The 13,918-nt window shown below is 37.4% G+C and overlaps 1 protein-coding gene across 1 annotated transcript; it reads right to left on the bottom strand.

The window, feature by feature from the left end:
* Positions 1 to 779: 779 nt before the first annotated feature.
* cib2 (calcium and integrin binding family member 2) lies at positions 780 to 13,080 on the bottom strand. The gene is made up of 4 exons (XM_088920691.1): positions 12,975 to 13,080; positions 7,717 to 7,864; positions 7,152 to 7,347; positions 780 to 1,917 (listed from the first exon to the last, which is right to left on the bottom strand). Exons 1-4 carry the CDS (start codon positions 13,041 to 13,043, stop codon positions 1,896 to 1,898), a joined length of 435 nt encoding a protein of 144 aa, XP_088776817.1. The 5' UTR covers positions 13,044 to 13,080; the 3' UTR covers positions 780 to 1,895.
* Positions 13,081 to 13,918: the final 838 nt, after the last annotated feature.

Genomic DNA, 13,918 nt, shown 5'->3' with positions numbered 1-13,918 from the left:
CATGTTGTATTACCTACTGTAGTTACAGGTACAGTAATAGGTGTGCAGCACTCTGGAAGCTCTGTAGGTAAATAGATTTAATTTGACTTTTCATCTACAGTATCCTCTATTTGAGTAGTATCTGTTACTAAAATGTTATCTGAGTTTATATGAGTAATTGCTTATCAGGCATTAGGCTGACTGGCAATTTAATAAGAGGTTTCAAATGGCACTAAAGGCAAGTGGAAAGACCAAAACAAATATGTAACATGAGCAAAGCTCCATTGCATGGGTTCACATACAGAACAAAAGAGAATTTTTAGCCACTCAAGAAAAAGGGCTGAAAAAGTGAAGTGCTTTTTAAAATCGAGACTTCCATAAAAAAAAGCTTAAGTTCTTAAAATCACTTTTGCTTAATTTTGAGGTTCTAACTAGTACCTTCAACTGAGAAAAAAAACTAATAAAATTGAACTAAAAAATACACTTATATGGCAACAGGCCCACTTGCCGCTGTTGTACCAGTATCAAAGACTTTTCTTTTAGTTAAAGTTGTAAAGGTGAAGAATGCAGTTTACATTTTTTTCCTTAATAAATTCTTTTTTCTTTTTAAGAGGGAAGTAATGAGTGAAATTTAACTGATGGTTATTTACCATTGAAATGCCTTTACCTTTTATCCTTTTGTTTGCTGCTGCTTTGTGGACACTGAGTTTATAAAGAAAAGAAGCAGTGGGAGAAGAGAATTTGCTTTCGAAAGGAGATTCATTAACTCAACAAGCAAAAGAAAATTCATATATTCAAAGTTTAGCCAAATGCTCTATATTACATCAAATACTGAAAAAGGTTCATTAGGACAGTTGATGCTAACATCTCAGTAAAACACAAAAAGTATCAAAGCATAACAAAAATGACTAAGAAGTTCAGTGGTGGACTTGAGAGTAGATGCAGTGTAGATGAGAGAGCCCTTCCTTCAACTGGAGAACAGTTATATATGATTGTCGTCATGCTCCAGTACTTCAGCAGTGCTGGAATTAAAATGACAAAGCAATTTGCAGCAGGGAAACAAAATACAGTTACATTCATGCATTTTATGGGGAAAGATTGCATAGCTGTTAAAAAAAAACTATCTTTGTGTCCTTGGTGCCAGTGCTGTGCTTTTTGTAATTTCCTTGGTGCACACCACATATATTTGACTTTTTAAAATTGATTCATCACTACCCACAGTTGAGACAAAAGTGGTCACCCCTTTGGAAAAAAATGTAAGATATTCCAGAAGTGCCACCTTAATAATTGCAATGTGCAAGACACACATAAAAAAGGAGAAAGCCTAACAGCTTAACATTCAGTTACAAAGACACTGAAGTCATTCACAACTCCCGGCAGTCTTCCAAAGGTACAGCAATATATGCAGGTGTTTCCTGTTTTCTTCTTTCTCTGCGTTTTAGTAGGCAAAAGCTGTCTGTGCATCTTTCAATTTACAACAGTCGACAGCTTTGCAATTCTGCGAAAAGCATGCATTTTTTCCCCTCTTGATAAAACTTGAAATGCCCAAAGGCCTGTGCTTCCTTGAAATCAACACCACAAAATCCCGTCAACCGAGCCGAATTATTTTCTTTTTACGGACATGTCGTTTAGGATAAATGTCAAGGAAGAGTAAAGGTCGGTATCGCCTGACATGTTGTAGATGCGCACTGCACGGCATCGTGGGGACAGCATTGATAGGATCTCTGGTGTCTGTTGTGGTACTGCACTGTACTTTACATCTTGTTCCTCAGTGCAGCGCAGTTCACGCTGGCAGCCGAAACTTGTGGGGTACTGTCTGCCACTGTCCTACTGGTCAACAGTGCTCCTGAACACCTGAGATCAGGGCAGCCTAGGGACATCATGGCTTTCCTTTTGCACATCTTCCCTGACTTTTCTCAGATCCGTATGTGGAAAGTGCTGAAAGTAAAAAGAGCAAGAAAGGATTAGTATTGGATTTCTTTAAAGGAGAACAATGCGCTTGTTTAGATTAAAGCTACCCTTTCCAGGTTACGTTTTGCAGATGACCCACCAGCAGATAAGCATGTAAGAATAATTTTATGCAATAGTTCTTAATAGTGACTCCATCAAACTAATTTGCTCAACAGGGATACTTGTATTCTTAGCCTTCCAAGGATTCTAAAAGACTTAGAAAGACAACTGCACTGTACAAAGTCTTCAAAAATATTACAAAAAATAAAGTAAAATAATTTCAAATTCACCCAAAAACATCAATTGAAAGATGATACAGTAGCCTCCCAAGAAAGTAACAATGTGGAAATTCAAAGATTCTGAATGAAAGAAAAGCTTGATCACACCCTTCTATGAAAACTGCTTAACTTTGTCAACAACTCTGCCCAACTAGCCCATCAAAGAAACCAAGGTATCGACTTCAAAAACATGGGGGATAACTTGTTCCACACGCCTGCAAGCCTACAGTAGGTAAAGAAGTGCTTCGTGATCTTCGTTCTGAATGCACATCCACAAGTGCCTCTCCGTTCCTTCTGAAAAATCATCTGAGGTGACTTTGTCAAAACCTCTGAGGATTTAAAATACTTTTATCAGGTGCCCTAGACGTCTTCTGTATTCAGCACTGAAAAGGCTGACTATATACAGTATACGGTAAATAACAGTAAGAAAAATAGTGTGTAACACTCTATAACTTGTAGGATGTATGTTTCTATTACATGCACATTATATACATACAGTATACCCCTTTAGTCGTCTTATTGACTGAAGATTAATTTACACCATATTAAATTAAACTTATGTAATTAAAACCAATCTCATAATTTAATCACCCAGAGAAACAAAATGTTAGGGAGAATTAAGGTGTAAATGAACAGGACCTTTTAAAATGCTTCTGAATACTGATGACTTCACTCCATAAACTGCAGACAGTTTTTGTCTGCAAACCTACCATATATCACATTTATGACAGAGTGAACTACAGTCAATAGTAGTTTGCTATATTCTTCTGTAATCAACATCTAGAGCTTTCTTAGCAATTTGAAAGCCAAGACTTTGAATCAGAAACACAACACAAAACTTACAGATGCAGACCTTGTCTTAGTCTATAAGTCGCAAACATATTATGTCAATGTGACCTTCACTTAGCATATGGTTTCAAAAATAGAATATTCTAGTTCTGTGTAGTCAAACTCACATTGCAACTACAATGTGAATCTTGTTTCTCTCTGCTAATCTTAAGCAATTAATTTAATGTCATAAAGGTCGTCCATTCTGAATATTTGATGGTTCATGTGATGCGACAGGCCAAAAATATATGGATTTGGTTCAAATAAAGTTTAAAAAGTGTGTCCCTGAATCACTCTGTTGCCATTCTTGACTGTTCAATTTCTTCCTGCTTTATGAAATCTTGGCAGATTGATCCTCAGGGCTTCTTTATATATTTCTTGGCTTTTCTGTTTAAAACCATTGTGTGCCATTGTGAAACGAGACTGCCTCACCCTAATGATTTACAAAGCAATTTCCTGTAAGAAAAATGTAGCCAGTCTTGAAGAACAGATCACTTGGTCAGTGCCAGAGCATAGTGTTAATACTCCCATTAAACTACAAGCAGGCCACTAATGATAACATTTTAGAGTGAAATACTGTTGCTAAAATGTAATTTTCCTGAAGTTAGCAACTGAAAGTGTCCTTCGGTGCTTTTAAATCCCACTTCAAAACTTACTCGATCAAAATCCTACTCTTTAACAAATTTGTTTTCATTTTTCATGCCATGTAATTGTTATTATTCATTTTTATTATGCATTTGTATTTTACAGATTTATTCAGTATAGGGCTCTGAGATGCACTTTGCAAAGCACTTTATGAAGTAAAGATAAAAAATAATTCAGGGTGTTGTAAGGAATTTAAAACCACTGAGCAATCTTTAGCACTGAATTACACTTCAGACACTGAATGTCTGAATTATCTGTGGGAGGGTACTGAGTTGTATGTTAATTAATGTTCTAGAAGAGCAGAACATCTGTGCGATCACACTATAAAACTGAGACCCTCCGAATATCTGCACATAAAACACTCCGTCAAACCTGGCTGTAAAATTACCGGCAAGTGCATCTGTTAAAAAGGCGCAATGCATATTCAGTGTGGTAGAATGGTGACTGTGTGGCTGGGCATCGCACAAAATGAAGAAATAAAAATGCCAACACAGGGATCATTTGGAAATAAACAGATAAATACCCAGATTATCCATATCACAAGCCTCCCTGACAGTAGCAGCAGCATCTCACACACGTACACAATGTGTACCGAGGAATGAGATAATGTTCCACATCTAGCTACGGCCTAAGTACTAGGCCTGGACTGAATTGAAACTCGTCTGATTCCCAATATGTCATCATACTGTAGCAGCACTGTGCATAGCTGTTTGCAAGTGGAATTGGTACAGTAGGTGGCTCAGAGATCTGCTTTACCTGTAAATGGATAAGCTCAGTGGTATAAGCCTACTGTATGTGTCTCCTTTGCTGTAGATTTTTTATTCTGATTTATTATTTATTATTCTGATTTTTTAGTCTTTTTTTTTTTTGGACATGGCAAAATGTTACCTGGCTGCCTCAGTCTGAATGACAACCAGTGAGAATAAATTTCAACCACAGCCTTAGTTGGTGTTTTGGTAATCCCGTTACAGATGGCCAAGGTACAGAAGGCTGAAAGAAGTGTTTTATTGATAGCCTGCATCTGCTCTTCCCTGACGTTATGTTATTAAGAGTCACAAAGCACTCTCCGTGTGAAACCACACTCAGGCAATATTTCCTGTCTTGGCTCTGGGAATGAAACCTATTGGAACAAATTTCCCACTTTCCAATTTAAAATGTTGAAATTTCATTTACATCTTAACACAGGTACTGGCCTGGGTCTCTGTGTGAAATGAAGTCATAAAACAAGATTTATCATCAACATAACTGTCTGTCTGTCTGTATTGACATGTCTGTCAATAGAAAATGTATGTATGTATGCAGAAACACTGAAATAATTCCATTCTTGTCTGCATTTAGGATTCCATGTAAAATGAAATAAAGAATTAAACATTCTCACAGTCCTTTCTTATACTTGTGTAACAGGTATCTTGAATTAGAATCATTTTTTCAAAGCATTTCCCTGTCTGTTAATTGAACAATATATCCCCAAGCAATGCTTCTGGATTGTTACAGATGCACTGCATAAAATATCGATACAGGCTGCATCTTCATTTAAGAGTGCAAATGATGAGTAAACTGTGCCAGACATCGCAAGAGGCTTCTGTGACTATAAATGAGAATCCATCAGTGTAATGAAGACAATTATGATGTTCACCGTGCAACACAATTGATTAAGAATGGTCTGGAGTGTGAATGGGTGACCAGTGGAATACATTTCTGTCAAGCAGGAATCAAAAGATGATCAAGTCCATTTTAAGCATGTAGTAGGTGAAGGACAGATTAATGATAAATGATAAATAATTATAAGATGATCACTGTGCGTCTAAATAATCTCTGCAGCAACATACGTTACTGACATACGTTAGCTTTCATAGTATTTGTGTTTACTACGTAATGTGACAGTATTGTCCACTGTCTTTGATCAAGCACTCTAGCTTGCATTATTACAGTTTTGCAATAAGATTAAATACATTTCAGAAACAGTCCTTTTATTGCTCTGTATTCGTTTCAGCACCAACACAACCATTCTGTTGACCATACAGTAGGAAAACCATTATTTGTATGGTATTACTTTTTCTGTACTATGATAGACAAGCACACCAGTGAAAGACCTTTTAAGATTTTTTGGCTAACCCAGGTGAAAGAATTAAATGCACGAGCAGTTTAAAACACAGGTTTGACTTCAGCCCTGAATGATAGCCCAGTCATCAGACCGCTGGTTATCTGGAAAGAGTTGCTGGAAGGGTAATGAACAGTTACTGGGGGGTTTTAATATGGTAACTGCTAGGTACAGTATGTGGATGTCATTAACTGTACTTACAGTTAGGTAAGGATAACTGTTCATTCTGTTATCCTAAGTTATATTTTTTTTTGTCAATTTTGAATGAATAAGTCCTTATAAGCACTTATATAGTGCTTTTCTGGACATTCCACTCAAAGCGCTTTACAGGTAATGGGGTCTCCCCTCCACCACTGTGTGCAGCCCCACCTGGATGATGTGACGGCAGCCATAGTCGTATCAGAACGCTCCCCACACACCGGCTCTCAGTGGGGAGGAGAACAGAGTAATGAAGCCAGCTCATAGATGGGGATTATTAGGAGGCCGTGATTGGTAAGGGCCAATGGGAAATTTCACCAGGACGCTGGTGAAACGCCCTGGGATTTTTAATGACCACAGAGAGTCAGGACCTCGGTTTTACATCTCATCTGAAGGACGGCGCCTTTTTACAGTATAGTGTCCCCGTCACTATACTGGGGCATTAGGACCCACATGGACCACAGGGTGAGCGCCCCCTGCTGGCCCCACTAACACCTCTTCCAGCAGCTACCTTAGTTTTTCCCAGGAGGTCTCCCATCCAGGTACTGACCAGGCTCACACCTGCTGAGCTTTAGTGGGTTGCCAGTTGAGAGTTGCAGGGTGATATGGCTGCTGGCTTAAAGCTTTAAAGTGTAAAGAAGAATCGGGTCTTTGATCTTATCTTAATCCTAATCAAAACATAATAACTCCAGGTTATCAAAGAACAGAACTGTAGAAATGGTAAGATTAAAGGAAAGGTGCCTAAATTCTGCAATTTGTCTTGGCATAGTGGGATATTAATCTGATGACTAGTACAGTACATCTAGAAATAAGCCTGGAGAAGAAGATAGCTTTCCCTAAAGCTCTGATTTATTTAGAGATAACAAGCCAAACTTCAATAGTGTATTACACAGAATACACAAAACAAAGGATGGAAGAACTGCAAAGGACAAAAACCACTAGATACTGTGATTCAGGTCTGCTAGAACAGAAACATTGTTGTAAGAAACAGAGCCACTCTAAGAGCTAGGAACAAGGAAGGGAAGAATCTTTCACTTTGTAAATTGACACTCAATTACTGAGAATAGCTAAGTCTAAAATAGATGATTTTGCTGCACTAAGTGACACAGGAATAGCTAGTTCCACATTAGCACCCACACCAGTTTAGATATGAATAAAGTGTTTTTTCTTACCTCAAGAAGTCAGGAGCCCTGGAAATCATATTTTCAAAATCAGCAAAAGCTAGCTTGCCATCCCCGTCTAGATCTGCTTCTTCAATCACTTTCTCACACACTAAATTCACCTCTTCGGCTGTGAGCTCCTCTCTCGTCAATTTATTCAGTGTTTTCTCCAAGTCCTCCTTACAGATGAAATTGTCTGTGTTGAAATCTAGAAACAAATATTTGAAGGTGGAAAAGTCTAAGATTTTTTTTTCTGACCAAATTTTTTTTGTGTCTGTCCATAGAGTGACGTCCTAGCTGTTTAAGATGAACGTGTCGTGTCATTAAAAAATGACAAAGTTTCGAATGAGAGTTTGTTTTGAGAACTAATTACAAATGGTGCTGTATTAGTGAGACTTAAAAATCATTTTTTTGGTACTGTATATAAAGTCGAGAGAGCCTATCTGGCAAAAATATATAGGTTGGAGAACCTTCTCTATCTCTTTAAAACTTTTTTTAATTTGTATTGATAAGAATACAGTGACTTGCAATCATCCTGTCATTGATCAATCAATATCAAGTGATTGAAGTGACTTACCATATATTTTAAATGCATATATAGCCTTTAGTTCCCGCGGCGCCATTTCACTTAGAACTGAAAACATGTCCACAAAATCATTGAAGGAGAGATTCCCCTGTCCATCTTCAGAAAATGACTCCACAATGCGGTTCTTAAAGGGATTCTCCTGAGCAAGAAAGAGAGCTTGTTTTACAGCCTGCAAGCTTTGTGCCTTGCAGCAGTTATCAAGGACCTATTTAGCATGGGTGCTGTGAGTAAGACGTGTGGTGTCATCCATCAGTGTGAAAGAGGTTTAAACAAAACACCACCAACAGATTCTGGGTTACTGTTTAAGAGTGATAATAAAAGCTGTGAAAAGTCTGTTGAGCTAATCTCAAGTCTGGAAACGCAATCAAGCCCTATAAATTCTTAGAGTGCAACTAAATTGGGGAGATATAAACATGCATAGATTCAAGAGGAAATCAAGGCAGGAGAAATTAGACATTTATATTTACATCTTCCACACATCATGAGAATTAGGTTTCTAGATACAGTAAATGTAGTTTACATCAATGATGGATGTCGCAGATATTTTTTATTTTGCTTTCAGTTGCTTCGAAGACTTCTAGGTCATCGTGTTCCTACTTCATAATGAATACACATAGCCAATGTGACACAACACCTGAAGAAAATAAACGCGATTTGTCATTTTTATAAGACATGCTAAGAAAAGAAACAAGAAAAACCTTAGATTTAATCTAGGATCAGAAGTACCTAAGGTTTTATTTCAAAGCAAGCTCTTTAAAATATAGCCAAAAATCCAATACAAAAGTTTCTTCTTAAAAATGACCTTGGCCAAAAACTGGTATGAGCATATTAATGAAAAGACTAGGTAATAGTGAGATGAAGTAGCCAAGCACATTTTCCTCTTCTCTAAATTTAGAAATTCACGTGCCATTCTTTTGTCTCAAGCTAGGCCAAAGAATTTTATGCCAAAAGTGCTCTGTTCACCTGACACATGGGCTGATTTATAGTGTGGGGTGGACAAGTAGAACAGTACCCTCAAGCTAAAAGTTACTGAATTAATATGAAGTACAACAAGATAATGGCTTATTAAGTCTGATCCTAAAGTAAGCTCCTTTTTAACAGTGTTTGGACCCAAGCAGGAAGAAAATTAGTCCTTCCTCAAATATCCACATTGACTAATCTTCTTCATTGGTTTCATTTATAAAAAAAACAGTTTAATGCCCTATTTCACATTGATGTTCATACTGCACAAAGAAGTGTAATTTGAAATTTGAAGGTCATTCTGAAACAACAAAGCATTCAAGGAGTCTCTTCTGAGGACATCGGGCCCCTTTGTACACAAGCATGCACAGTCATACACATGTACTGTATACTGTAAGCACTTTGGTCAGTTTTACATCAGGCAGGTAAGCAGGCATTGACTTTTACTGCCAGGGTCACTAGTGTTTGGAATAACACCTTACATAAAGCTCATTAACATAGGCATCTGTGTAGGTGCAGCTGTGATTAATGTCTATGAAGCTTCTAATGGCATTTGAATTCTGCTTGCTGTCTGCGCCTCATCTGTCAGTGTTCAAGTGATCTTGGTCAGTTGTACTTAGTTTGTGTTAAGGCTCCAAGATGCAGAATCCTTGTGACTTTTTTACCTGCAGGACAAATTACATTGTCTGTGACAATTCATTATTATAGCTTTTTAACAGTAGTTTATAGTTAGTAGATTGTCAATAAAACTTCAAGGCTATTGCATTTGTTTTGGATTTAAAAGGTGAATAACTGATTTTTTCAGAGGGGTGCACTATATCCTAAAGAAACAAATAAGAAAACAAAAACCAAGTCCTAGAAGTTTTTATTTCTCGGTACAACATGGTCACCGTTTAATCCTTTAGATTCGGCAATGTAGTATCCTATGAAATAAAATGAGGGAGAGTTTTGCCAAAGGAACAAGACAGTACATCAGAATTTGATGCATGAAGTTTTAATTTGAACATTACATGGGATGGATTCCCAGTTATCTGGACATGACTAGACTAATGAATTCTCACCTTATTACCTCTTCCTGATTTATGAAGTAATTGCAGTCATTGCAGTTCACTGTCATGAATAATGCAAATGCTTCTGTACTAAAAAAATAATTTCCTTAAGGGAACATATCCAACATCTCTGCCTTCAACAAATATCCCCACCATGTTGTACATGCATTAAAAATTACTGCACTACAAAACCTGTGGTGGGAGTGAACCATTTTCAAGGAGCATTAACGTTGAGTGGTTAGGACCCAGAAATGTAATCTCTAATTTCTTCACTGCAATTAAAATAAACAGCAAAGAACAGGTCCTATTAAAACATAATAATCCTGCAATATGTACAGAATAGGTGACAGTGAAGTGCTGTATTCAAGTTATGCTACAAAAGAAGCGTACAGTATATAGCTTTCTATAAATGTTATATTGGTATTCTTAAAACCCAGTTTTTAATTATTCACGTTCTTGTTCCTGTGGACATCAGAGACTCCACTGCAGAATTTTTAATATCCTGCTTTACAAGTGTTTTGCGACACTTGTCCTTTGACTTTTTTTTATTTCTACCTCGTTGCACAATTGTTCATTTATTATTGTGTTGTGTGTGTGTTGGTGGGCATTGCGAGAGACACTGGAGAGTCGTAAAGTTGTCAGAAGGCTTTTTAATGTATTGCAGTCTGAGACCCTATGATCATGAATTACAAATACAGGTATACAGTACTTGGACTTTAGAAACAATGTGTGGGGTTTTTCTTCTGGGAAGCAGATAACCAGACTGGGGGTACCCAATCCTGGTCCTGCAGACCCACATGCCTGCTGATTTTCCTTGCTAAAATGTCATCGATTATTTTTGCCAGTTAAGATTTTAAATTACTCAAGAATCACGGGAAACCAATGTTAAGAAACACAGTAGTTAAAAGGCAACCTCCAACAGAGTGAAGTCCACTATTCAAAGTCCAAAATGTGCCCTTAGGCTGACGATGTAGTTAACTGGGGAGCTTGTGGGTCACTCTGCAGTACCACTCCAAGCTGTGAATGACGCTTCCTCAGGTTTGTGGTGCTACTGTTGAGAGCTTTGTCAGTCCTTCACCTAACATAGGAGCTCCAGGCTCCAAGGTACATAAACAAGTACGTTTCAGCAAGAATCATTTCTTCCCTCCTACTGTACGTGACAAGTACAGTAAAATGGGGGGGTAAATAACTAAATAACTTGAAATCCTAAAATATTAAGATATCTAAGGGGAGGAAAGAAACTGACAATTCTCAAATTAAAAAAATATATAGTGTGCTTTTAAAATACCCCAGTATTAATACATGTTTTTTTGATCCATTTACTGCTGTTATCTATTGTTTCTGCAGTACAATAATTACAGAATGTAGGTCATTGATCAGAGCTGTCTGTCTAAAATCCTGTATAGACAGTCAAGACTCTTGAAAAATGTGCCTGCAAAGCAATTCTTCAGGCCTGGAACTAGACAGACTGAGTCACTGAGTTTTAACCATCAAGTCTCCAAGTAATGGCTGAGGAAGGTAATAAAAATCACAATGGAATAGGAATTTGCTGTACAAATAATTAAATCTGATAATCAGGGCATATTACTGTGTTTTATTTAACGTCTGAATCCCATTAAAATGATCAGGTAAGGTCCATACATGCATGGAAAGTTTTATTAATTTTGTAATTTCATAGAACGTTTTATGCGGGAGATGGCTCAGAAATAAAGTTCAATTTTCTACTTTATTTCATTATCAAATGTCCCTGAAGAGGCAGAGTTATCATTAACATTTCCAGGCTCCACCAAGAGCCCATTAAATAATCTAATAGAAAAGAGATCCTAACCATGTCTTCCTCTTTGCTTCTAAAATCAGGTCTTTCCCCCTATAGGAATGAAACTGAAATTATTTTGAGCCATTAGAGAAAATACAGTGTCCCCTGCCTTTCAATAGATTAATACCATTAGAGCTGAACCATAGGTTAGCAGTATTTCACAAAACAAGATGTCAGCTGAGCCTAGAATCTAATGCGATGCGATTCTAAAATCTGTGAGGTGAATTACAGCTACTTATGGTAACACGTTAGGCAGAAATGTTGCACTTAATTGAGAACTCAATTATTGAAAAAAATACAAACCTCAAACAAACACAGGAAAAACAGGAAAACCAGGAAAAAGAGACTCCATTAAAAAGACATAAATTACCATTTACAATTTCTTAAGCCTCCCACTTTCCCCCTGAAGAAAGAGAGTCTTTGTTGTTTGTACTCCCCTGCCAAGTAGTTTCAGGCTCATTATATTTTGCTGCTTACTTCCCTACTTCCTGCTGTGACAGATTGAGCCCAATCACACTCTCTCACATGCACACACACAGTCAGGAGACTGACTCAGCAGCAGGCTGAACGTTTTTTCACTGGCAGGGTTATTAAATTGCTAATGGACGTGACGTGCCATCACATGAATCCTCACTGCCTTTACCTCAAGCACGTTTACAAAAATTTGGCATGAAGCTAAATATACATTTTACATATTTTACAGCCTGGGGTCATAGGTGTAGAGGGAATAGATGTAAATCCAGCTAAGACCTTAACAGTTTGCATGCCGCAGTCAGAGGTAGACAAGACCTCTGAATATTTTTTTTCAGGAATGTGACAGATTTCTAAAAAAACTGTTTTGTATGAGCAGGTTCTGTGTTTTAAGACCCTAAGAGTTCAAGTTCTGTGCACCTCTGACCTCTCTTGTTTGCTCCTCTGAATCACGGAGCCCAGAAGCCATTCAGTGTCAAGTACAGAAAATGAATTGAAATCTTCATACAATACACACTAAAAAAAGAACCCTTTCTGGCTAATTATAGTCCAGAAAATATGACAGGCCCCTTTAACAAGAGCACTGCGAGAGATAGCTTTCAATTTTATCCTCACAATTTGTGACAGCAACATCTTAATTGCTGTCTGCAGCTCACTGGATTATCAAGTTATTTATCTGCTCCTTGTTCTTTCTGTCTGCTTTTGCTCATGGAAACTGACATTTATAGGAAACCTATATCATGTCATCATTACAGATGCCTGAGATGTTTTAAAAGACAAAAAGTTTCCATGCATGCCTCTTCTGGGAAACTTTTGTTCAAAGTACAAAACTTGTCATATCAGTTAAAGATTTAGTTAACGTGGCAGCTCTTGGATCACAGTACGGCGGACTCCATGTTGCTTGTCACACCACCAGTGGGGATGTGATAAAATCTGGTGAACGAGGATCTTACCTTTAATTCAGGCATGTTTATTATCAGCTGTAAAGGGAGTTTAACATCAGGATCATTGGTGTAATCCATTGGTACTAAATTAGGTGCCAGTTCGTGGTATCTTCCATGCAGCCTGAAAATAAGAAAGAGAAAAAATCATTCAGATTTTTTTTCACTCCAAATCTCATTTGAAGGTTAAAGCAGTTAAGCTTTGAAAAGGCAAATTATACTAGAAATTGTGTACGATTGCTTTCTTACAAACTGCTGTTCTTCAGAGATCCTAAATGACATACGGTATACTCTGCAGTACACACAGCAAGTGCAAACAAGGATTTAAATGACATGAATCATGAAGGCAGCTTATCACTCGCAGAGCTGAAGAATGTCATGGCACTAAAAAACGTATTTTTATAATATCAGAATGTATCAGTAATATCTTCAGGTTTCTTCAGCAGGAGTAACTCAGTTACTCCAAATACACTATGATCAAGACGTTGGTAAGAAAGAAACCGATCAACATTTCAGCTTACAGAATGGCTTTCTACAATATGTTGTGATCTCTGTTTGGGAATGAAGTAGATGTTAGAAGCACAAACGTTTACCATGCATTTACTGTAAACAGCTACATGTTCTCAAATGCTTTTTTGGGCCATACAACAAGCAATAGCATTATCTTAGAGAATCATCTATAGTCTTCCCATCATTATATCACTCTTAGAATACTTGCAATATACTGAAATATGTATTCCCTTGTGTTGTGCAGGAATCAAAGTCCTTCAGTGAAAAATCGACAGTCATGTATTTATTTTAGTAATACATTGGACAGGATGACTATACAGGACACATTTGACCTGTTTGACATTAATATACAATGGAACAAAACTCTTAACCCACCACAACCTAATCGAAAAAGTAAGTCAGTGTCACTATGCCCTGCGCCTTCATTACAGAGGCCTGCATTGAGC

The sequence above is a fragment of the Atractosteus spatula genome, chromosome 7, assembly GCF_055471065.1.
Source record: "Atractosteus spatula isolate fAtrSpa1 chromosome 7, fAtrSpa1.hap1, whole genome shotgun sequence".
NCBI lineage: Eukaryota > Metazoa > Chordata > Actinopteri > Semionotiformes > Lepisosteidae > Atractosteus > Atractosteus spatula.
The sequence above is the reverse complement of the archived record's forward strand: the minus strand, read 5'-3'. Positions and strand labels throughout refer to the sequence as shown.